The 23,077-nt window shown below is 39.3% G+C and overlaps 1 protein-coding gene across 1 annotated transcript in view; it reads right to left on the bottom strand.

Annotated features, from left to right (window-relative positions):
- The window catches only part of CFTR (cystic fibrosis transmembrane conductance regulator (ATP-binding cassette sub-family C, member 7)), a 177,802-nt gene extending 155,469 nt beyond the window's left edge, over positions 1-22,333 (bottom strand). The window contains exons 1-3 of the mRNA XM_006859315.1: positions 22,300-22,333; positions 14,697-14,826; positions 8,578-8,686 (exon numbers count right to left, since the gene is read on the bottom strand). Of these exons, the coding sequence (XP_006859377.1) occupies positions 8,578-8,686; positions 14,697-14,826; positions 22,300-22,333 (273 nt within the window). The remainder of the gene's footprint in view (positions 1-8,577; positions 8,687-14,696; positions 14,827-22,299) is intronic.
- Between the last annotated feature and the right edge of the window lie 744 nt (positions 22,334-23,077).

Genomic DNA, 23,077 nt, shown 5'->3' with positions numbered 1-23,077 from the left:
AAGTACAATTAAGTGTTCTGGAATACTCATACTTCTCAGTGTTGAGGCAGTCCCTGTTAACTGTGTTTAGCAAATTCAAATTCTAGTACATAAACCAAGAGAAAGGAAAAGAACAAGGAAACACCAAATGGTTTAAAATTAGGAATGGAGTGTGCCAGGGTTGTATTCTTTCACCATACTTATTCAGTCTGTATGCAGAGCAAATAATCTGAGAAACTGGATTATATGAAGACGAACAAGGCATGAGGATTAAAGTTAGGTTCATTAACAACCTGCGATATGCAGATGACATCACAGACATCATTATACTTCAAGGTATATTTTAAATGTTCTTTTTGATGATGAATGCTACACCATTTCTTTTGATTTGTCGTTCCTGGCACAGTTTGCCATATGGTTGTCAGAGTCCAAATGGCCAATTCCAGTCCATTTCAGCTCACTAATGCTTAGAATATAGATCTTTATGCATTCCATTTCATTTTTTATGACTTCCAATTTCCCGAGGTTCAGACTTTGTACATTTCATGTTCTGATTATTTTTGGAGCAGTTTCTCCTCATTTTGGGTAATACCAGATCAGCATATGAAGGTCCTGAGAGCTTTGCTCCATTCATATCATTACAATCCACCCTACTTTGAGGAGGCAGCTCTTCCCCTATCATATTTTGAGTGCCTCCCACCTGAGGGGCCCATCTTCTGGCACAATATCTGACAATCTTGTGCTTGAACTGTAAGGTTGCGGTTCAAATTCACCAGCCGCTCATAGGAAAACCTACAAAGGATTGCTATGAATCGGAATTGACTCAACGACACTTAACAACAACATATATAAAGGCAAAGGATTAAAGATGAAGCTTTTGCAGAGAAAACATGAGTGTCCAAATTTTGTTTATCTTGACACATTGGGTCTGATAGTAATTTTTGGTTTTATACTAACTGTTGGGGAAAAACATTTTCTATATGCAGTGTAGAAAATAATGTCTATGCTCTGGTAGCATAGTGGTTACTCATCGGGCTACCAACCTCAAGGTCAGCAGTTTGAAACTACCAGCGGTTCTGCGGGAGAAAGATGAGGTGTTGGGCTCCCGTAAAGATTTACAGCCTCAGAAACCTTGTGAAGGGTCACTATGAGTCAGAACTGACTCCATCGTACTTAACAACAATAACAACAATGCTTAATACAGTAGCACAATGGCGCCATATGATAATTACTGAACTGTGAACCACATGTCAATGGTTTGAACCCACCAGCTGTTCCTTGGGAGAAAGATGGGGCTTTCTGCTAATGCCAAATGTTGCTATGAGTCAGAACTGACTCAAAAGCTCTTAACAAATAAGAATAATATGCTTAATACTCTGAAGAATTGTTTGAGGGGCTAATTTTTTTTTAATTTCCTTTATTTTGCCACATTTCTTTTTAGTTTTAGTAAAACATACACATACTCCAGGAATCGAATCTCCACAGTATTACCATAATAACTTGTCTTTTAATCGTGTTTTACATTTTGTGCCTAATTCAAAATGCTTTGCCTTTGATATTTACTGTTCCTTATTTATTGATTCATTAACTATTACTTGAAAAGTCTTCACTAGAAATTGAAGCTATATTCTCCATGTTTCTTAAGAAAGATTTCCTAGATTTTCTGAGGTAGTAGCAATAAGTTTTGTCCAGAAAATACAATAATGCAAAGCTGTGGTAAAACAATAGCTGTAATTTCTGAATTTTGGCACTTAACAACAACTTTTATGGAGCACTTGTTGTATATGAGAATCTTCTCTATTTGCTTAATTGTTTAAATCCTCACAGAAATGCCATTAAAATGTGCTATTATTATGCCCACTTTACAAGAAAGAAATTAAGACTAAGAGAGTTTAAATAATGCACCAAAAGTTGCACAGACAGTAAGTGGTAAAGCAGGATTTGAACCAGGCAGTCTGACCCCAAAACACTCTCTTTCACTCATCATCCTAACTTGAAATGAAAAGGGCTGTAACATAATCTAGTTCTCTCTCCATTGATCATCAAAATTCAAGTATCAGGATCAGTTCATCATTAACCTAGCAAGTCAAGTTATAAATTAAGATCACTGACATTTAAGATAAATACCATTTCACTAGGCTTCATGTTAGGAGGCCTTGTGGTTTGACAGTTAAGCACTTGGCCACTAACTGAAGGTTGATGGCTCAGACCCACCCAGCCACTGTGTGAGAGAAAGATCTAGCAATTGGTTTCCAAAATGATGAGAGCCAAGAAAATCCTGCTGGCTAGGGTTGTTCTGAGTCAAAATAGACCCAACAACAGGCCTCATGCCTCATAGTTTAAAAGATGAAAGGAATTGTAGACATTGTACAAGTATACTGCAGTGTTGTTACTGTTGTTTCTAAGTGCTGTCCAGTCAGTCCCTACTTATGGTGTCCCCATATAGGGTTTCCGAGGCTGTAAATCTTGTGGGAGCAGAAAGCCTCATCTTTCTCCAGTGGAACAGTTGGTGCACTTGAACTGCCAACTTTGGAGTTAACAGTTGTGTGGTTATTCTATAATGCCTTTAACTGTATATTGTGTTGGTGTTGCTAAGTGCCATGAAGTCAGTTCTGACTCGTAACCTGTATTGGGTTTCCAAGGAGCAGCTGGTGAGCTTGAACCACCAACCTTGTGATTCAAAGTGACCTTCTAGTCCAGTGCATTAGCCACAGCACCACAGACAAACTGAGGTCCAGACAAGTTATATGACTTGCCCAAGATCATAATACCAGCTTGTAGTATCAGTGTATGAACATACCCCAAGAGTTTAAAAAAACAAATGTGCCTTTGGAAAAAAAAAACAAACTTGAGTGCATCATATATATTTTGTTTCACCACGCATGTTCATTAGTCACTATACGATGCTGCTGTTAGCTACAGGAACTAAAGATGTGCCATGTTCCTACGAAAGAATGAAAGAACTGGGTTGTTGTAATCACAGGAGCATGACCATCATGGTGGTGGTGGTGGTGATGTGCTGTGGAGTCAGTTTCGACTCATAGCTACCCTGCATAGGGTTTCCGAGGCTGTAAATTTTTATGGGAGCAGAAAGCTTCATCTTTCTTCATCAAGAGCACGACCATAGGCAATTACTAATTTACCAATAGACTTCGTTTCACAATTTCACATGTAAGAACGGGAGAGACAGTTTATAGTCTATTGACCATGCTGTTGAGTTCCTAGTTTAACCTTCAAATGTCCATATCATATAAAATGTTCTGGGAGCACCATTCTGTTCTAATGCCGTTGCTATGTACCCTAGAAGGTGATTTCCACTCATAGTGATCCTATGGACAACGTAGAACTGCCCCATAGGGTTTCCAAGGCTATACAACTGTAGGGAAGCCGACTTCTCCCACAGAGTGCTTGACAGGTTCAAGCCATTCACTTACCAATTAGTGTCGATTGCTGTAGCTACTGCATCACCAAGGATTCTTCTGTACTCCTAGCCAACCTGTATATCAATGTTTCTACAGGAGAAATATAAAGGAGTTCTGGTAGCGTAGTGGTTATGAATCGGGCTACGAACCTTAAGGTCAGAAGTTCGAAATTACTAGCTGTTCCACAGGAGAAAGATGAGGCTTTCTGCTCCCATAAAGATTTACAGCCTCAGAAACCCTGTACAGGGTCACTATGTGTCAGTTCCGACTCCACGGCACATAACCACAGGAAAAATATAGCATCTCCCTTACTGTAATCTTCCGAGAGAAACCAGAGAGAGTGTCCCTCTTAGCTATATGTTACCCCTCCTGTCAATCTACCTTCCTCTCTTGAGGAGTAGAGCTGGAAGGAGTAAGAAGCAGAAAACTGGTAGTTAACATACAGGTTTTCTGCTACTATAAACTTGAGACTTGAGAACTCTGGCAATGATTAGATTTCTTCGTTATACTCTTAAACTTCTTGGGGTTTAATGCATAAAGATAGTCTGACCCACGTTGCAGTAACATGTATCTAAATTTGATAGAGGAAACATGCCCTGAGCTGCCTAGGAATCAAGAATATTTTTGAGGCAATGCTTGTGAATTTCTTATCACAATAAATGCAATGTGGTAATCATTCTCTCAGTAATCTGCTTACAGGAATCCCTCAGCTTGGCTCCCCACTGACTATGCTTAATTGACACTCATGCTCAGTTTTTCAACAGCAAGTTTTTCTTCTATGCCTGGAGTCATACATGTTAAAGACTATGTTATATCTGGGTGTTGAGTAATATGAAGAGAAAACAAGGCTTAGTTTAATGATGAAAGGCCATAACTAACAAGATTTTAAACTAACAAGATTTTAAATCACAGAGAGACCAGCTCCTTCATCATGGCATTTTCTTTATTTTGTGACTTTTCATAGTCAGTAGCAAAATTTTATAGTGCTTTTTCAAATACCAGTGCTGAAACCAACTAAATATTCCTTATATCACAAGTATCCTGATTTAAAAGGGCTAAGAGTATACAGGATATTTTGAAAGTATGTCCAGTTATTACCAACAGAGGGCTATATCAAATTTCAAAAAGTCTTGCTCAGTTATTGAAATTTAAAAGTGACCATGGTAACACACATAGAAGAAGCAATGTTCAGAAATAGCACTAAGAACACAATTGTTGTAAGTGTGTGCCATCAAGTCAACTCTGACTCATAATGACTCATGTGACAGAGTAGAACTGTTCCATGGGGTTTTATGATCTTCACAGATACTGGTCAGCAAGCCTGCTGATCAGTCAGGGAGCCACTGGCAGGTTCAAACCTTCCATTATCAGCAGAGCACTTATTAATCACTCTGTACCAGGATTCCTAAGACCTTGGTATTACTTTTAAAAGGACAGAGGTCTTACTTCAATGGCTAAATGTTCTCTCTTTCTTTCCATCTTTTAAGGGACAAAAGAATAGGGTCAAGAGATTAAATGTCCTGGAAAATAGCACTCATCTTAATGGCCAACATGGATATTAAAATTCCTTGAGATTAAGAGTTTTCAATATTTTTACTACTTCACACTGCATCAATGAGTTTTCTAGCCTAGGGTCACACCACACTTGTCCATTCCTAGTGTAAATGTGCCTTCTTACCAGGCCCATTCAAATATTCTTCATATGGGTTTCTTCCTCACTGATCCTGCGGCACACAACTGCCATCATTACAATCTGGGCTGGTGGAAATAAACTTTGCTCTTTAAACATGTTACTGGTTCCAGACACGGGTTCTTTCATGTACACCATTCCCCTCACCCAGCCTTTAGTAATTAGTACTAAATATTAAGATCAGTAATTTAGTAATCATCAGTATTAACATTAGTAATGTAGTAATAATGTCAGGCTGTATGATTCCTCTTACTGGGATATCTTTAATCTTGAGAAATTTAAAAATAAATCAGTCCTTCACATCTACTCTATTATTCTACCCCTTCATTTTGTTTATCATCGTACTGCTATTCTTGGGTAAATTTCCCTTCCCCAGATATAAGTGATGGAGTCCTGGTGTGGTGCTGCGGATTAATGCACTGGTCTGCAAGGTCAGTTTGAACCACAAGGTCGGCAGTTCAAACTCACCAGCCACTCCTCAGAAACCCTATTGGGTTTGGATTGGAAATGACTCAATGACACTTAAAAACAACAATAGCAAGATATAAGTGACAAGATCCTGGTTTGCTTCCCTGCCTTGAGATCTACTGTGACCTTTCTTCAGATTTGCCCTTAATGACACCCTGGTAGAATCTTCCACCTTCAGGCATCTATAGCTTGTGTCTCCTGAGAAGTTACAGAGAAGCTCAGCAGAATTGAGACTTGTGACTACAATCATCATTCAACTGAGTACCTAAATAACCATTTTAAATATTTGCATAATGATCTAGCAATCATAATCTGGTATGGTGGGAAGTTTGTAAACTGTGGAGCTAGAGGCCTGAATATCACTCAGATTTACATTATGTGTGATGAGAAAAGTTACTTAAATTCCTTTCATCTCCATTTCCTTATCTGCAAATTATTGTTGTTATTTTTGTTAAGGTCCCTCAGGTTGTTACAACTCATAGCGACCCTGTGTAGGATTTCTGAGGAACAGTTGGTGTGTTTGAATTACCAACCTTGCAGTTAGCTTATCCTAGAGAGTCCTGGTGTGGCACTGGGCGTTAATGTGCCAGACTGCAAGCCGTTTGAACTGCAAGGTCGGCAGTTCAAGCTCACCAGCTGCTCCTTGCAAACCCTACACAGGATCACTATGGGTCGGAATTGACTCGATGGCACTTAACAACAACAACACACCAGATAATAATAACTGCTGCTCTGTAGAGTCACTAGGAGAATATAATACAATAATATACATCAATGACTTAGTGTTAAACCTTAATGAGATTGCTGTTATTAGGTGCCACTGAATCAGTTCTGACTCACAGAGACCTATGGACCACAGGGCCTGTCCAACCTCACAACACGTAAGCCCATGGTTGCAGCCACTGTGTCAATTCATCTCATTGGGAGTCTGCCTCTTTTTTTGCTGACTCTCCACTTTACCAAGCATGATGTCCTTCTCCATTGGTTCCTACTGTTAACCATGTGCAAAGTTAGACAGACAGACAGACAATGTCTCACCAGCCTTGCTTCTAAGGAGCATTTTGGCTGTCCTTCTTCCAAGACAGATGTGTTCATTCTTCTGGCAGTCCAGAGTATATTAAATATGGCATTATTACTTCAAAAACCAGAAGAATTTCTTCCGGGATATTACCAAGAACATTTAAAAATGTTCTGGATCTAATTATAGACACTTTCATCAAGATACATTTTTCTAAAGTTTTTAAAGCAATGCAGCTTGTGTGGTGTTTCTTTAGAAGACAACATGGCATCAGTAACTCCCAGAGGCAAGAGGACCACTACTCACACAATGCAAGTCCATCTACATGGTATTAACACCCCAAAGCAAATGGTATGCACAGGTATTACTTGAAACCTATATAATTTCCAACTGGCCACTTCTCTCTACAGATTATAATCAAGGACTCAAAATGATACTCTGATGTTGGAGAAGACAATAGATTAAGGTCACTTTGGTGACCACAGCACTCTTTTCATACTGATCAAGACCTGGAGGCTGAGAAAAAATTTTGCCAGAGTATCTCACTGACAATTTTTGTCATTCTGCTATTTTTTCTTGAATTGATTCATCATGAAGCCATTGATTTCAAAAATATTACAAGCAATAATATTTGTAATTGGATGAATTTGACCTAATTCCTCCTCTGATATCATTCTCCTGTTGATACAGAACAATAAAGACATTAGTAACTCATGTGCTAGTAAGATAATATAATTGGGAAATGTAACAGAAAACAAATTTTCTAAAACAAGCAATTTATTTCACAGAACCCATCTTAAATTGTGCATTGCCATCTGTGTTCCAAGACATCTTGGTTCCAAAGCATTTTCACATCTCTCAACTAGAATTCTAGGTGGTTTCTTAATGTTGAAACTGAATTAGTCCTGTATGGCAGATTGCCCTATGCCAAGTTGAGTACAATTTGTAGTGAACCTATGGTGGTGGTGGTGGTGGTGGTGTGCCATGGAGTCGGTGCCAACTCATAGCAACCCTGCAAAGGGTTTCTGAGACTGTAAATCTTTAGAGAAGCAGAAAACCTCATCTTTTTCTGGCAGAACGATTGGCAGTTTCAAACTGCTGACCTGGCGGTTAGCCCGACTCAAAATCACTGCGTTACCACAGTAAAACTGCCCCATAGACCTTTCAAGGTTGTAATCTTTACAGGAAACGTTCACAAGGTCTTTCTACCCAGAGTATCTACTGAGTTCTAATGGCTGACCTTTTGGTTGTTGTTGTTGTTAGGTGCCATCGAGTCGGTACCAACTCATAGCGACCTCATGCACAGCAGAATGAAACACTGCCCGATCCTGGGCCAACCTCACTACTGTTGTCACACTTGAGTCCATCGATGCCGCCACTTGGCCAGTCCAAGTGGTGTTGGGGGTCTTCCTCTTTTTCTCTGACCCTCCAAATTACCAAGCATGATATCCTTCTCCAGTGACTGATCCCTCCTGGCAATATATTGGAAGTATTAGAGATGAAGTTTGGCCATCTTGGCCTCCAAGGAGTATTCGGGCTGCACTTCTTCTAAAACGGATCTATTGGTGCTTTTGGCAGCCCATGGCACCTTCAATACTTTCCTTCAACACCATAACTCAAAATCTTCAATTCTTCTATGGTCTTCCTTATTCACTGTCAAGCTTTTGCATGCATATGAGGTTATTGAAAATACCATGGCTTGGGTCAGACGCACCTTAGTCTTCAAGCTGACATCTTTGCTCTTCACCACTTTTAAAAAGCTCTTGTGCAGCAGATTTGCCTAATGCAATATGTCATTTGATTTCTTGACTGCTGCTTCCATGAGTGTTGATAGTTGATCCAAGAAGAATGAAGTCCTTGAGAACTTCAATTTTTCTCCGTTGATAAGAATATTAGCCACTATCAGAATTCCTTCCAGATAGGCTAGTCCTTCCATAATCATAAAAGTAAGTATAAATATAGTTATTATATCAAGAACCAGTTTACAAATAAGATCTTACCCCTAAGTACAAGAAGATTCCATAGATCATAAATCTCCAGAAAAAGCATCGCCGAAGGGCATTAATGAGTTTGGGGTTTTTCTTTGAAGCCAACTCTCTGTCCCATTCTCTGCAAAAGAATAAAAAGAGGAACAAATAAGTTGCATGTGCAAATATTTGAGCTGTTCTATGTCCCTTCACATAGCTTGTTTCACTCAAGTATATCCAAGGAGATGAACCCAAGCGATTCTACACAAAACCTCTGGAGACCCTCCAATATCAATGGCTGAGTCACATATTTGGCAGAATTCAATGTCCTGCCATATATCATTCTGCAGGGAACTGATTTCATGGAAAAGCCAGATTGTACCTTTTAAAAGTGCCAGGCTGCTTAAGAGGAATGCAAAAGGTAGACATATAAAATCTGACTCATGAACACACACTGGTGTATTTGGAATAAGGAGGGGGAAAACAAAACAAAACACATAATAATGAAACAAATATTTTTTCCTTTCACCCCTTGATCTTTATCTGTTTAAAAGTGTAGTAGATTTTACCACATTTAATTATTAAACCTAAAACAAGCTAAATCAGGTATATTTTTCTGTAATTTCAGGTTAGTAAAACCTACTAATTAGGCTTTGTTTGTAAATCATTGCTGTTGTTAGTTGCCATCAAGTTGGTTCTGACTCATAGAGACCCTGTAAAGGGTTTCCAAGGAGCGACTGGTAAGTTTGAACCGCTGACCTATGGTTCAAACCAACCTTGTGGCCCGTCGCTTTATCCTTTAGCTCCACACCAGGACTCCTGTTTGTAAAGCAGAGGTATAAAATAAATATCAAACTTTATTTTCAGCTATAAAGTCATTTATTAGAGGAAAAGTCTTTAAGAACAAGATAAAATTACATACATTTTCTGGTAAGAATAATGATTAATCGGAAAACCTACTGGCTTACCAGATGAGAAGACCCTTTTCTTTCTAAAGGTATAAAATACCCCTAAATGTATCATCATCTCAGTTTTTAAAGGATGCTGAAATAAAAATATCATACACTACCAGTGAGATCTATGAATTGGACAAAAGTCTTCATTTCATCAATTCCTACTTCTATCCATCTGCCATGACCCAATGTGGCTCTAAGTTATTCCAGAGGAAGAACACACAACTGAGAATCGAAGGCAGGTTTGGAGTCTCAGTACATAAACTTTAGCTTGCCTCCGAAGTAATGCATTTGGCTACTAAACAGAAGGTTGGAGGTTTGATTCTACCACAGATGCCTCTGAAAAATGTACCCAGTAATCAGCTTCAAAAAAACAGTCTATTGAAAACCTTGTGATGCAAAGTTCTGCTCTGGCACACACTTGGTATCACCAGAAGCTAGAATTGACACAACTGCAGCCATTCTAATGCCTAATCACCTACCCCTCTTCTCTACCTGCCGTCTAATCTTCTCACCAACACCATCATCACCTCCCACCACCAGAACACCACGCCTCGCTGTTACACAGGGGTTTTGCTTCTCATCCATACCATTCATGTGTTTACCACACACTAACAATATGGAGGCAGGTTTACCTCTCCTTCAAAGCAAGATTGATTGCATGGGTAAACCAGGAATGAAAGGTGGTACATAAGCCAAAAAAATTGTTTCAAAATGGGGGTAAAAGTGGTTAACCTGGAAGTCAAGGAAAATCTCATTATATTTCATAATGAAAAGGTCTGTGGGAACCCTTGCCAATGTAGTTTTAGGGACATAGTACATTTTCAAGAGCTTCAATGTAAGTGAAAGGTGAAGAAGTAGAGGGACCAGTAAAGCAGAAAAATGTTGGCTATGATAGAGGGAAAAAGAATGGAGTAGTGACCTGGAGGGAAGGCAGAGTTGGGGAATTTTTGTAATGAGTAGGACTTGAACAATTTGTAGCCTGAGGAAAGGAGTTAGCAGCAAGAGTAGGTGCTGTGTTCCAGGCACAGCATACCAGGTCCAAATACCAAGAGTTAATGCACAAGATAAGAAGCGTTAGACTTATGTAGCTCTTATCTTAGTTATAATTATAAACTGGGTGTGTGATTTGCACAATAGCATATGTAGAGGAATCAGTCCAATTGCTACAAACTGGATTAGATGTGCCAATTACTTCAGTTATGTGCTAACCTCCTGGGGGCCTTTGTCACAAGGCAGTTATGAAATTAGAGACCAGAGTCATTTCCCAGGGGTTCAGAGGCACAAAGTATGATAAGTGGGTATATCACTTTTTCAGTAAATTCCAAACACCAATTTTATAAAGAAAAAAAAAAATCACTAATAGGGTGAAGAAGAGGTTTTTAAAAAAAAAGGAATAGAATTTAGGGGCTTATATTGGCATTGATGCATCTGAATTATGGTGTTGGAGAAGAATATTAAAGGTGCGATGGGAAAAAACTAATCCGTGTTGTAAGAAGTATAACCAGAATGCTCTGATGAAGCCGGGATGGCTAGACTTTGTCTCTCATACCTTGGACATATTATCAGGATGGACCAATCCCTAGAATAGGACATCATGTTTGGTAAAGTGGAGGATAAGCCCAAAAGAGAGAGACCTCCCAAGGAGATAAATTGGCAACAGTAAATGGCTCAACCATAGCAACAATTGTGAGGACGACGCACGACCAAGCAGTGTTTGATTCTGTGTTTTGTTCTGTGTATGTGGGGTCACTATTTGTTACAGCCGACTTGACAACACCTAACAACAATTAGCTCAGAGTTGCTAAACTTTCATAAAACAAAATAGGTTTAGAGTGGAGAGTGAAGCCTCCAGCTGATATGAAGAGAGGGTATATGCATAAGAACACTCACACTTCAATGACTGGATGATTGATCAGAGCTCAACTATAAGAAAGAAGAAGAAAAAAAGAGTAATCTGATAAAATTTGATGAACTTCACCTATATCTATGGATGCAGTAGCTCAAAAGAGGGAACAAATCGTTACAGCGAGGATCATTCCCACCTCCTGGCTATATAGGGTTGACAGAGACGGGCACTTGGACATTGGCTACCCAAATTGGGGTGGAGCTACAAAGGCAAGAAGTGACTGGTTTACAAGCTTTCAAGAGGAAGCCTAGATCCACAGGGTGTGGAGGAAGGCAGAATCTCCACGGAGTAGTATCCAATCTGTCTAGGAGGGGCTGATGAAAGAAGATGCGGATAGGTCTTTTGTGGTACAATAGTCAATAACTGGTATCAGAACTGACTGTGAGGGTTGGAAATTAAAAGGTGGATGTTGTGTAGCAAAAGGAGGGGAGTGATTGACTTTGCAGTCCAGGAGCAGAAGTCCCTGGGACCATCAAGGGAGAAGAGTGGAGTGCAGGACCCTACCTAGAGAAGCAGTCACGCTGGTGATGGAGGCAGAGACAGTGACATGGAGAGATGGAGTGGCTGGGGACTCTAGACTCAGAAACGGAGAGGGGCTGTGTGCTGACGACCAGGGGCAGGCTTGATGCATGGAGGGGATTGTAACCATGGCAATGAAATGATATACGATAGGATGGATGTTAAGCTAATGTTCTCCCATGTAAACTATCACATAATTCAAAATCAAACAGTTTTTAAAATAGGTTTATTTTTAATTGAACTGAAATAATTCAACACCATGAAAACTGAGGAGAAAAAAATTGTTATGTTAGACCAGATAATCTTGCAAATTCAATTGTGTATCCTCTACATCAACCACAAACATAGCCTTAATACACAGTTTTCAGTTGATCCAGCCCCATCTAATTATTCTTTCTGTCAGCATTGATTCAGGATATAGATACTGAACACCTAATATTGCTATATGAGCCAGAACTGACTGGACAGCTCATATTAATGTGAATTTGATGACATACATAATGGTGTATTATGTTTACTATCTACTTTTTATTTCTCCAGTAATGTTATATATGTGAAGTCCTGGTGTGGCTCTGTGAATTAGTGTACTGAACTGCAAAGGCGGTTTGAACCAAAAAGTCATCAGTTCATGCTCAACACTTGCCCCTTGGGAACCCTAGACAAGGCCAGAACCAACTCAATGGCAATTAACAATAACAATGTCATATATATAATGCTAGCCATTTCACATTCAATAATTCATTTAACAAACATTTATTGAGTACCTACTATATGCCAAGTCTTTTTATAGGAACCTGAGAAACATTATATATACAAATCAGACTAATTGAAACAAAAAATAAATACAAAAAATTCCCTGCCTTCATGGTACTTAACACACAGCAAGGATTCAATAAGGAAATTAGTCACTTGATGAAAAAAAAAGCTGAATCTGCTACTTTCACTAAACTAGCTCTTTTACTATAATCTTAAAATGAATAAGGTTTAATCTACTTTGCCTTGAAAATCTCAAAAAAGAGAAATAAGTTTTAGGAAAACAGATTGCAAGTCAACTTCACTTTCTTATTTTGGTGCAATAATTTTGTAACTGCTTTTTATCTTGCCCATTTTCTCCCACCTCCCCCCTTCATTTTAGATCAAACCATTCATAGACCATGGTTGGTCCAAAGGGTGAGCATTTGGGACACTTGGGAAGAGAAAAGCCACTTTCCCTCTGAGGTCTGTAAAGATGTGAACAGAGAGTTCTTGAGGACCCACCACATGGAAGAAGGTGATCTGAGAGAATAAAGCCAACACATAGCAAATGCATTTAAATCCTTGGTCCCATTGTGTTTGTAAGGTCAGTTCTTTACCTAGATTTACCTTCACACCTGGAGTTCTGGTGTGGCACTGTGGGATACAGCACTGGATTATTAAGGTCAGTGGTTCAAACTCACCAGCCACTCCTTGGAAACCCTATATAGGATCGACTCAGCAGCACTTAACACCAACAACAAACTTCACACCATTAGGCTATGTTGATGTTGCTATTATTGTGTGCTATTGAAGAGATTCCACCTCATAGCCTCTCTACAGGATGGAGTAAAACGGTTTCATGGGGTTTCCTAGCGTGAAATCTCTATGAAAGCAGATTTACAGATCTTTTCTCCCACAGAAGGGCTGGTGGGTTCGAACCACCAACACTTCATTTAGCATTTAAATGTTTTAACCACTGCTTTACCAGGGTTCTTTCATTAGGCTATTGTTGTTAAGTGCTGTTGAGTGAGTTCCGACTCATAGTGACCCTCTATAGGGTTTCTGAGGCTGTAAATCTTTGCAGGAGGAGAAAGCCTCATCTTTCTCTTGAGGAGCAGATAGATGTTGAATGAAGTCAAACCACTGATCTTGTGGTATGAAGTCCAGTACTTATTCTATAGTGCCATGGTGCTCCCTTCATTAGGCTACAAAAGCCAGTAAATTCCCTCTTTTTTACTTAAGCTAATTAATTAGCCTTCTGTCACGGACAATCCCAAAGGGCCATGATTAACAGTTGTTGGCGAAAGTCGAAGCATTGTTACTAGACAGGCAAGTAGTAGCTGTCTGGGTTAGAATCACGACTCTGTAATTCATTGTTGTTGTGTCGTTACATACATTGAATCGGTTGAAGTCACAGCAACCTTGTGTCCAACAGAACAAAACACTGCCTGGGCCTGCACCATCCTCACAGTCTTTCCTGTTTGAGTCCATGTTGCAGCCAACTATGTCACTTCACTGACTGGCAAATTACGTCATTTCTCTGAGCCTCGGTTTATTTTATTGTAAGATAGAAACACTGGCACTTTTCCTCCAGAATGGTTGAGAGGAAATATGGTACTTTGCATATAAAATATTCTCAAAAATATGAGATTTTACATTTCTTTGATATCTAATAGTCATCATTGTAAGATTTCCCAAGAAGTACATATGTATTCATGGTAAGATTTTAAAAGCAAATGTAAAAGAAAATAAGATATCCTTATTTTAAATATAACATTCTAAGGATTAGATTCTCTAATGTGTTAGTTTTCTATTTTTCAAATAACTGGTGGTGGTGGTGGTGTTAAGTGCCGCCAGTCATTTCCAAGTCATAGCAATCCTGTATATGGTTTTCGGGGAGCTGCTGGTAGGTTTGAACCACTAACCTTGTGGTTCGCTATCCAGTGCTGACCCTCCAGCACCAAACCAAACGTCTAAATAACTAAGAATATAAATTTCTCTCTTCAGTTTATAATGAACAACAGGCACGGACATACCTTTCTAATTTTTCAGAGAGATTATCAGCAGAATCAGCAGATGGAATTTGGTAAATGTCGGATAATTCCAGGCGCTGTCGATACCCTTTGCTCAGAATTGGTCTGATCCAGCTAAAATAAAGAGAGGAGAGGCACAAATTTTAAATTTCATTTGATTTGGTTCCCAATATAGTCTTGTAGTCTAATGCTATCTCAAATCTACTAGCATGTGGGAAATGGTGGATGCATAAATATTAAAACAGAGTAAGTAAACTTGTATCAGTTCCTGAGTTTAGCATCTCACAGGACAAACCTGTATCAAACACTAACACCTCTACACGAATGTAACTCTCACTTTGTTAGAAGGATCAAGAATAAAAGCGCAATCCTTCCCAGGGCTAACAGAAAACAGCTAAAGAAATCCCTACTAGTTATACTTAAAAAAAAACAAAAAATCCAAAAAATAATCATATACCAGCACATTCAGAACATTGCTGAAGTCCAGTCTCTTTCACTTCAAATATAAAATGATGTGTCAAGACAAATACTTACTCAAGACTCATAATTTCATTAAGTTCTTACTGTAGCACATGGTACTCTGTTGAATGCTTTGACTACCTGGAGGTCTGCTAAATAATTTGTATTAATTTGTTGATTTACCTGTCATGTCAGAATCAGTTACTTGAAGGTGGGGGGGGTCATAATTTTCTTACACTTTGTCTCCTTACTCCACTACAGTTACACATACATATCTGTGTTCTAGGCATCAAATAAACAACAATATAGGTTGAAAATTAGTGAAAACTGGTAAGGAAAATAACTAAGCAGACTACCCAGTTACTTCCAAATACATTGCTTATGACTACTACTGGTAAGAAACAGTTATTTTCATAGAGATAAGAAAGGGGGAATTGTGGAGCAAACAGAGATGGAAATTATGTGCAAAGAGAACTCTCTAATGAAGCTTGAGGGAACATGGTTCTTCTCTGGTGAAATATCATATATTTATTGAAACCGGAAATTGAAGCTGGAATTAGTGATGGCAAAGCCTATGCTCTTTATCTTGGCATCTTTTCTCTATGAAATTCTAAAGTTTTATGTCATCAAGACAGGTGTATCAAAATGCACATTAAACCACCAAAAATTTTAAAGGAGTAGTTTAGGAATGGCAGAATAAGCTCATAGTATGAAAAGTATTCTAGCAAAGCCATTCAGAATAATATGAGGGGACTTCAAAGAGTTGGTGGAAAAATGAAATGAAAAGATCATGGAATTTTCCCACAAATCTTTGGAAGCCCCCCAGGAGGATGAAATGCTATGCCAAATACAATATTTTGACACTGTTCCAGGGGAAAATTGTACAGGATACAGGATCTTATTCACAGTTCCTTGGTCTCCGTCTTCTCCAGTAGGTCCCTACCCTACGTTCTTGATGTCTCCAAAAAATTACCCTTCATTAAAGCTGAACTGAAATTAGCTAAGTCACTCTTAAGGCTATGTAACTTCACCAAGCATTTTTTGCTTAGCTATTAATGAGTAATGATGATTTAATGTCACTTTTTCCCCATTAACTCGACATTTTTTATACTTTAACAAAAGCCTTCAAACAGCAACAAAAGAGTGACAATTAGGTTTCATCCTTATCGCCCAGTCTGATGTCTTGACAAATTTCCCTGGAGAACAACAATGACAGGACATGAGACCAGTGTGCGCACAGCAGGAAACGTCACATGGGCATGCGGGGGCTGCAGTGGGCGGGCGCTGTCTGTGAGATTCAAGGGACACTCACCTGCACTCGCCACCCTGCTTCCTAACATCAAAACTGGGAAGTGAAGTTGGAAACAAAGGGGATGGCTAAGGCTGTGAAAAGTCTGGAACATCCACTTAGGATATAAACGGCAGCCTTTGACATGAGAAGGTGATACAAGTGTTTACTATTAATAAATGTTTATGTATACAGAGAAGTCCTGGTGTGGCGCTGTGGTTTTAATGCATCAGACTGCAAAGCCGTTTGAACTGCAAGGCCAGCGGTTCAAGCTCACTAGCCGCTCCTCAGAAACCCTATACAGGGTCTCTATGGATCGGCACTGACTTGATGGCACTTAACAACAACAATGTATACAGAGTGCTGTGCAAAGAACTTTCACAAACATTAGCATATTCTGATTTTGAGTTGAAAATCATGTGATGTAGGTATCCAGAAAATAATCATTGTCCAATTCTAAGGACAAACCCAAAACCCATTGCCACTGAGTCAATTCCGAAGCACAGTGACCCTACAGAACAAGGTAGAACTTCCCACAGGGTTTCCAGTTCTGTAAATCTTTCTGGGAATGGGAGTGGGGTGGATCCTTATGTGGCACTGTAAAATAAGTAAAGGAATGAAAACCATAAGGTCAGTAGCTCAAATCCTCCAGCCACTCCTCAGAAACTCTATAGAGGATTGTTGTCAATTGGAACTGACTTGATGTCACTTAACAACAACAAATCTTAACAGAGAAAGACTGAAGAAGAAGATGGATGAAAACTGCCACATCTTTCCCCCTCAGAGCCATTTGTGGGTTGGAACCTCCACATTTAGATTAGTAGCCCCAGTTTTAATAAATGTACCATCAGGTCTCCTCAGTGAGGTTAAATTTGTCTGCATTACGAAATGGTTTAAAAAAAACTAGACTTTTATCACATTCTTCTGACTTCCTTTCTTTACCTTATGCCCTTTTCCTACTTAGGAAAATTAACATGGTGGTCTGTACTAGACAGACTGCTCTGGAGAGCCTGGAGGCAGGGAGACCGAAAGTTAGGGCACCAAAAGTGGCATGCTCTTGCCACTTCTCCTGGGAAAAAACAGATTTGTGGCAGTGCCCAATCCCTGTGGTATAAATACTCCTACCCCAACAGTGTCAAACTACCCAAGGTAATGTCATGGAACAAGGAACTGGGACAAGATACAAAGTTACATACTGAGAGCTATCATGATGTCCAACATTCAGATAAAGTACATATAAATAATCTCATACAAAAAACATAATTGGAAAATGATGAATTTTGAGTTTTAATAACTCAAATTTTTAATTGTAAATTTTTTTTAATTTTAATATAATTTGCTTGATTTTAAGTGTGTTTTTAAATAATAACTGTTTAACAACAAATTCACAAATTTCCTGGAAACATAACAACTGGCTCAGCTGGGAAAGGCCAGCTTAGTAAAGTGGTTGTTGTTGTTAAGTGCTGTCGAGTCAGTTCTGACCCATAGCGACCCTGTACAGGGTTTCCAAGGCTGTAAATCTTTAGGGGAACAGAAAGCCTCATCTTTCTCCCGTGGAATGGCTGGCAGTTTCAAACTGCTGATCTTGAGGCTCGCAGCCTGATTCGTAACTACTACGCTACCAGAGCTCCTTTGGTAATGTGGAGGGTCAGCATAAAAGAAGATCCCAAAGAAGCTGGATTGACTCAGTGACAGCAGCCATGGTCTCAAGTGTAGTAATGATTGTGAGGGTGGTACCAGGCCTGGCAGTGTTTCGTTCTGTATTATCATGCATAAGGTCACTGTGAGTTAGAACCGATTAAATAGCATCTAGCAACAAGAAGCTATACCATGACAACCAGTTTCTATTATCAAGAGTTCCATGGCCCAACATCATGAAAACCACTCCATATGTTCAGAATCAAGTCCACCACTCATAATTCTTAGCATCATTCAATGTTTCCTGACAGGATCACCAGAGTAAATCTATATTTTTTGTATCCTCAAAGAGGAAGTTGGTTTAAGGTAAATTATAAAAGGAAAACAAAGTCAACTGGAGGTTGCGTGGCAATTATCACAGTGTCATGTTAAAGAAAGAATTTTTCACTAAGCTGAGTATTTTAGCTGTTTCAAGTCAGACCCCAACTCAGTAACAAACCCTAGGACTCATGTCCACCCAGTGTACAACAGAAAAAAGTGCTGCCCAGTCCTATGCCATCCCCATTGTTCGAGCCACAGGACTTTTTATCGGCTGATTTTAGGAAATAGAGCATTAGGATTTTAGGAAATAGATCCTTAGGCCTTTCTTCTTAGTCCAGCCTGGCTTGGAAACTCTGATGACATCTGTTCAGTATCATAGCAATACACAAACCTTCCCTGACAGACAGGTGATGACTATGCATGAGGTTGACTGGCTTCGAATTGAACCCAGGTCTCCAGCATGTTGGTGTTGTTGTTAGTTACCTCTGAGTTGATACTGACTCATAGCAACACTATGCACAACAGAACAAAACATTGCGCAATCCTGCACCAAGCTCACAATCCTTTCTACGCTGGAGCCCATTGCTGCTGCCACTATGCCAATCCACCTAGTTGGGGGTCTCCCTCTTATTCTCTGACCCTCCACTTTATTGAACATATATCCTTCTCCAGGGACTGATTCCTCCTGATAATATGTCCAAAGTATGAGAGACAAAGTCTGGCCATCCTGACTTCCAAGGAGTGGAAGTCATGGTACTTTTAATATTCTCCTCCAACACCATAACTCAAATGCATCAATTCTTCAGCTGTCTTCTTTATTCACTGTCCAACTTTCATATGTATACAAGGCTATTGAAACTATCATGGCTTCAGTCAGGAACACTTTGGGTCAGGTGCACCTTTGTCCTCAAGCTGACATCTTTGCTCTTCAACACTATAAAAAGGCCTTGTGAAGCAGATTTGCTTAATGCAATGCATCATTGAATCTCTTGACTGCTGTTTCCATGAATTTTGATGGTTGATGTGAGCAAAATGAAGTCTCTGACAACTTCAATCTTTTCTTCATTTAATTTGATGTTATTTATTGGTCCGTGGTGAAGACTTCTGGTTTTTTTTACATTGAGGTACAACCCATATTGAATCCCATGGTCTTGAATCTTCATCAGTAAATATTTTAAGTCCTCTTCACTTCCACTAAGCAAAGTTGTATCATCTGCATAGTGCAGGTTGTTAATGAGTCTTAATTCAACCCTTACGCTGCATTTTCCTTCATATAATCTAGCTTCTTGGATTATTTGCTCAGCATACAGATTGAATAAATCTGGTGAAAGAATACAACCCTGGCACACACCTTTCCTAATTTTAAACCATTCGGTGTTCCCATGTTCTGTTCAAACAACTACCTCTTGGTGTATGTACAGGATCCTAATGAGTATAATTAAGTGTACAGGATTACTTGTTAGCCACAATGTTGTCCAGAGCTTGTTGTGATCGGAAACCTTTGCATAGTCACTAAAGCACAGGTAAACATCTTTATGGTATTCTCTGCTTTCAACCAATATTCATCTGACATCAGCAGTGGTAACCCTCATTGCAGTTCCTCTTCTGAATCTGGCTTGAACCTCTAGCAGTTCCCTGTCAATATACTGTTGCAGACATTTTTGAATTGTCTTTATCAAAATCTTACTTGCATGTGATAATAATGATCCTGCCCGATAATTTCTACATTCCATTGATTCACCTGTCTTTGGGATGAGCACAAATATGGACCTCTTCCAGTCAGCTGGCCTCCAGCATTAAAGGCAATAAATCTGCCACTGAGCCCCTAATGTCCCCTTTCCCTGAGGTTAGACTAATACAATTACGTGACGTTTCTGCCCATCCTGGGGTTCTCCACGCTGCTCTCAGAAGAGTCTTAGGAATTAAAAAAAGAAAAACAGGACATCTATACTAAGACACTATGAAATATTACTCACTGCAAAACTGCAGCCACCACTCCTTTTGCATAATCCTAACTGCTAAAACAGATGTGCACAGAATTTAGAAATGCAGGTTCAAGCCCACCAGAGGCTCCTAGGGAGAAAGTTGAGGCTTTCTGCTCCAGGGAAGATTTGAACACTCAGAAACCCTATACAGAGTAGCTCTGAGTGGGAGCAGATGCCATGCCACCTAGCAACATTTGCTATTTATTCCAATAAAAATCAATGAACATTCCAGGTGTTTTAAGATGCAAAACAAAGTTGGTACTCCTGGAACAAGCAATATACCTACCTTCGTGCCTCCTTCCCTCTGTACTTTGACCAGCCCTTTCTCTTACCCCTGGCTCACAGTCTTTTCTTTCTTTTATAACCAATCACTTTATATTGACAGTAGACTTACAAATTGGTCTACATAGAACTTTAAATATTTTTCAAAGTTTTTATTAATTCTAATGGAACCTAGCTAATGACTACTTAATTAACAGTTAACAAGCAGAGATCCCTTGTGTATACAAGGGAACTTCTAAAAGTTCGTTAAAAAATGTAATTTTCCTACAAGCTTTCTTAAATGCCTTGTACACACATGAAACTAAACTTAATTCACGTTTTGTACACAAACTTCCTTAGTTTGTGTAAAACTAAGATCCTTAAAATGAAAAGAATTGCTGGTGTGACACTGTGGGTTAATGCTGGACTGCAAAGTTGGTTTGAATCACAAGGTTGGCGGTTCAAGCCCACCAGCTGCTCCTTAGAAACCATAGAAACGGAGTCGCTACGGGTCAGAGCTGACTCAATGGCACTTAACAACAACAGCCAAACTTTAATCAAACCTATACTCATAAACTACATAATTAAAGCTTATAATTTTTGCATTTGACATTTGGCTTTTATTAATCCCATAGAGACTTCTGACATTTTCATCTGCTGAACAGAGATGAAGGTCAGGTATTAGATCTTTTTAGTTCAAAATGATTTTGTTTGCATAAAGCAATCATGCTTCTACAGTATTCAACATTAATTTTTATTTAACTAGTCAAATAAAAAGAATTCATAAATTCAACCCACAGGCTACATGAAATTTCTCCCAAATACTACCAAGTTAATATAGCCATAGCTTTTCCCTTTTTGTATGAAATAATCAATACTAGAAGAAATAACTGGCACTGTAGGATAAGCACTGAACTGCTAACTGCAAGGTCAGCAACTCAAACCAGTTGTTCCTTAGAAACCCTATACATGGTTGTCAAACTGACTCGATAGTATATAACAACAAATAACAGAAGATCTAAGTAGAAATTTCTCTAATAAACTATTTTGTGTAGCCGCTAGACGCTTTCTCATCGTCTTTAATTTTCTTGTTGTTAGTTGCTAAAGAAACCCTGTTGGCACAGTTAAAAAACTAGCTGAAAGGTTGTGGTTCAAATTCACCAGACACTCCAATGGAGAAAGATGTGGCAGTCTGCCTTCTAGAAGATTCCAGCCTTGGAAACCCCATGGGACAGTTCTGTTCTATCCTTTAGGGTCACTGTGAGTCAGAATTCTACTCTACTGCAATGTGTCTGGCTAGTTGCCGTTAAGTGGACACGGACCTTATCGTTGTTAAATGCCGTCAAGTTAAGTTTCAACTCATAGCAACTCATAAGGTTTCCAAAGAGTACCAGTGAGTTTGAACCACAGTCCAGCACTTAATCCTACAGCACCACACCAAGACTCCCATGACAACCTTGTTGTTGTTGTTAAGTGCTGTAGAATCCATCTGACTCATAGAGACCCTGTATAGGGTTTACAGGGAGCATGGTGGCAACATATGATAAGACCTGGACTAAGAACCACAAGGTCCACGGTTCAAGCCCACCAGATGCTCCTAGGGAGAAAATTGAGGCTTTCTGATCCAGAGAAGATTTAAAGACTCAGAAATCCTATACAGAGTAGCTCTGAGTGGGAGCAGACTCCATGCCACCTAGCAACAATAACAGGATTTATGACACTGTACACCTCTATAGGAGCAGGAAGCCTCATCTTTCCCTCAGAGCAGCTGGTGGGTTCAAACTAGTGATCTTGTGGTTAGCAGTCCAGTGCTTCTCCTACAGCGCTAAGCCAGCACTGCAGCAGCAGCGCTATACAACTCAAATATCCATCAACTGATAAATGCATAAATAAACTGCGGTAAAAGAGGGGCTGGGTGGTGCTGTATATATTTTAAAACACTGAATTATAGCTTTTAAATGGTGAACTGTACAGTATGCGACTAATATGACAAAACAGCTGTTTAAAACAACAGCATTTTATACATTAGCTTTCAATGTTAATTGTAGGATATTTCCTTAAAAGTTTGGGAGATTTTTCTCTCCTAGAACCAGCAAAACAAATCTTTCTCACTATCGTGACATTAAAATACAGTAATGCCCGGATCGGCTACTGCAAGTGACTAGGAACAGCTGCAAGACTGATGCCAGGAGCTCAGGATTGGTGACATGCATTAATGATGTGTTAAATGTTCATTCCCTGCCACACCGAAACAAAGTACTAAAGTTCTGGAAGTACTGTGATTTCAGAAAACGTGGTCATGGCAGAGAATGGTAAAGAAACGGAGAATGGATAGCACCGATGTGGAGAGCTGAAAAGCAAAACTATGAATTGGATTTCAGGCAACTGAAAGCCAACAAATTCCATCTATCTTTAAAGATCATAGAAAAGAA

The sequence above is a fragment of the Chrysochloris asiatica genome, unplaced genomic scaffold (assembly GCF_000296735.1).
Source record: "Chrysochloris asiatica unplaced genomic scaffold, ChrAsi1.0 scaffold00032, whole genome shotgun sequence".
Taxonomy (NCBI): Eukaryota; Metazoa; Chordata; class Mammalia; order Afrosoricida; family Chrysochloridae; genus Chrysochloris; species Chrysochloris asiatica.
This window is presented reverse-complemented; position numbering and strand designations above follow the sequence as displayed.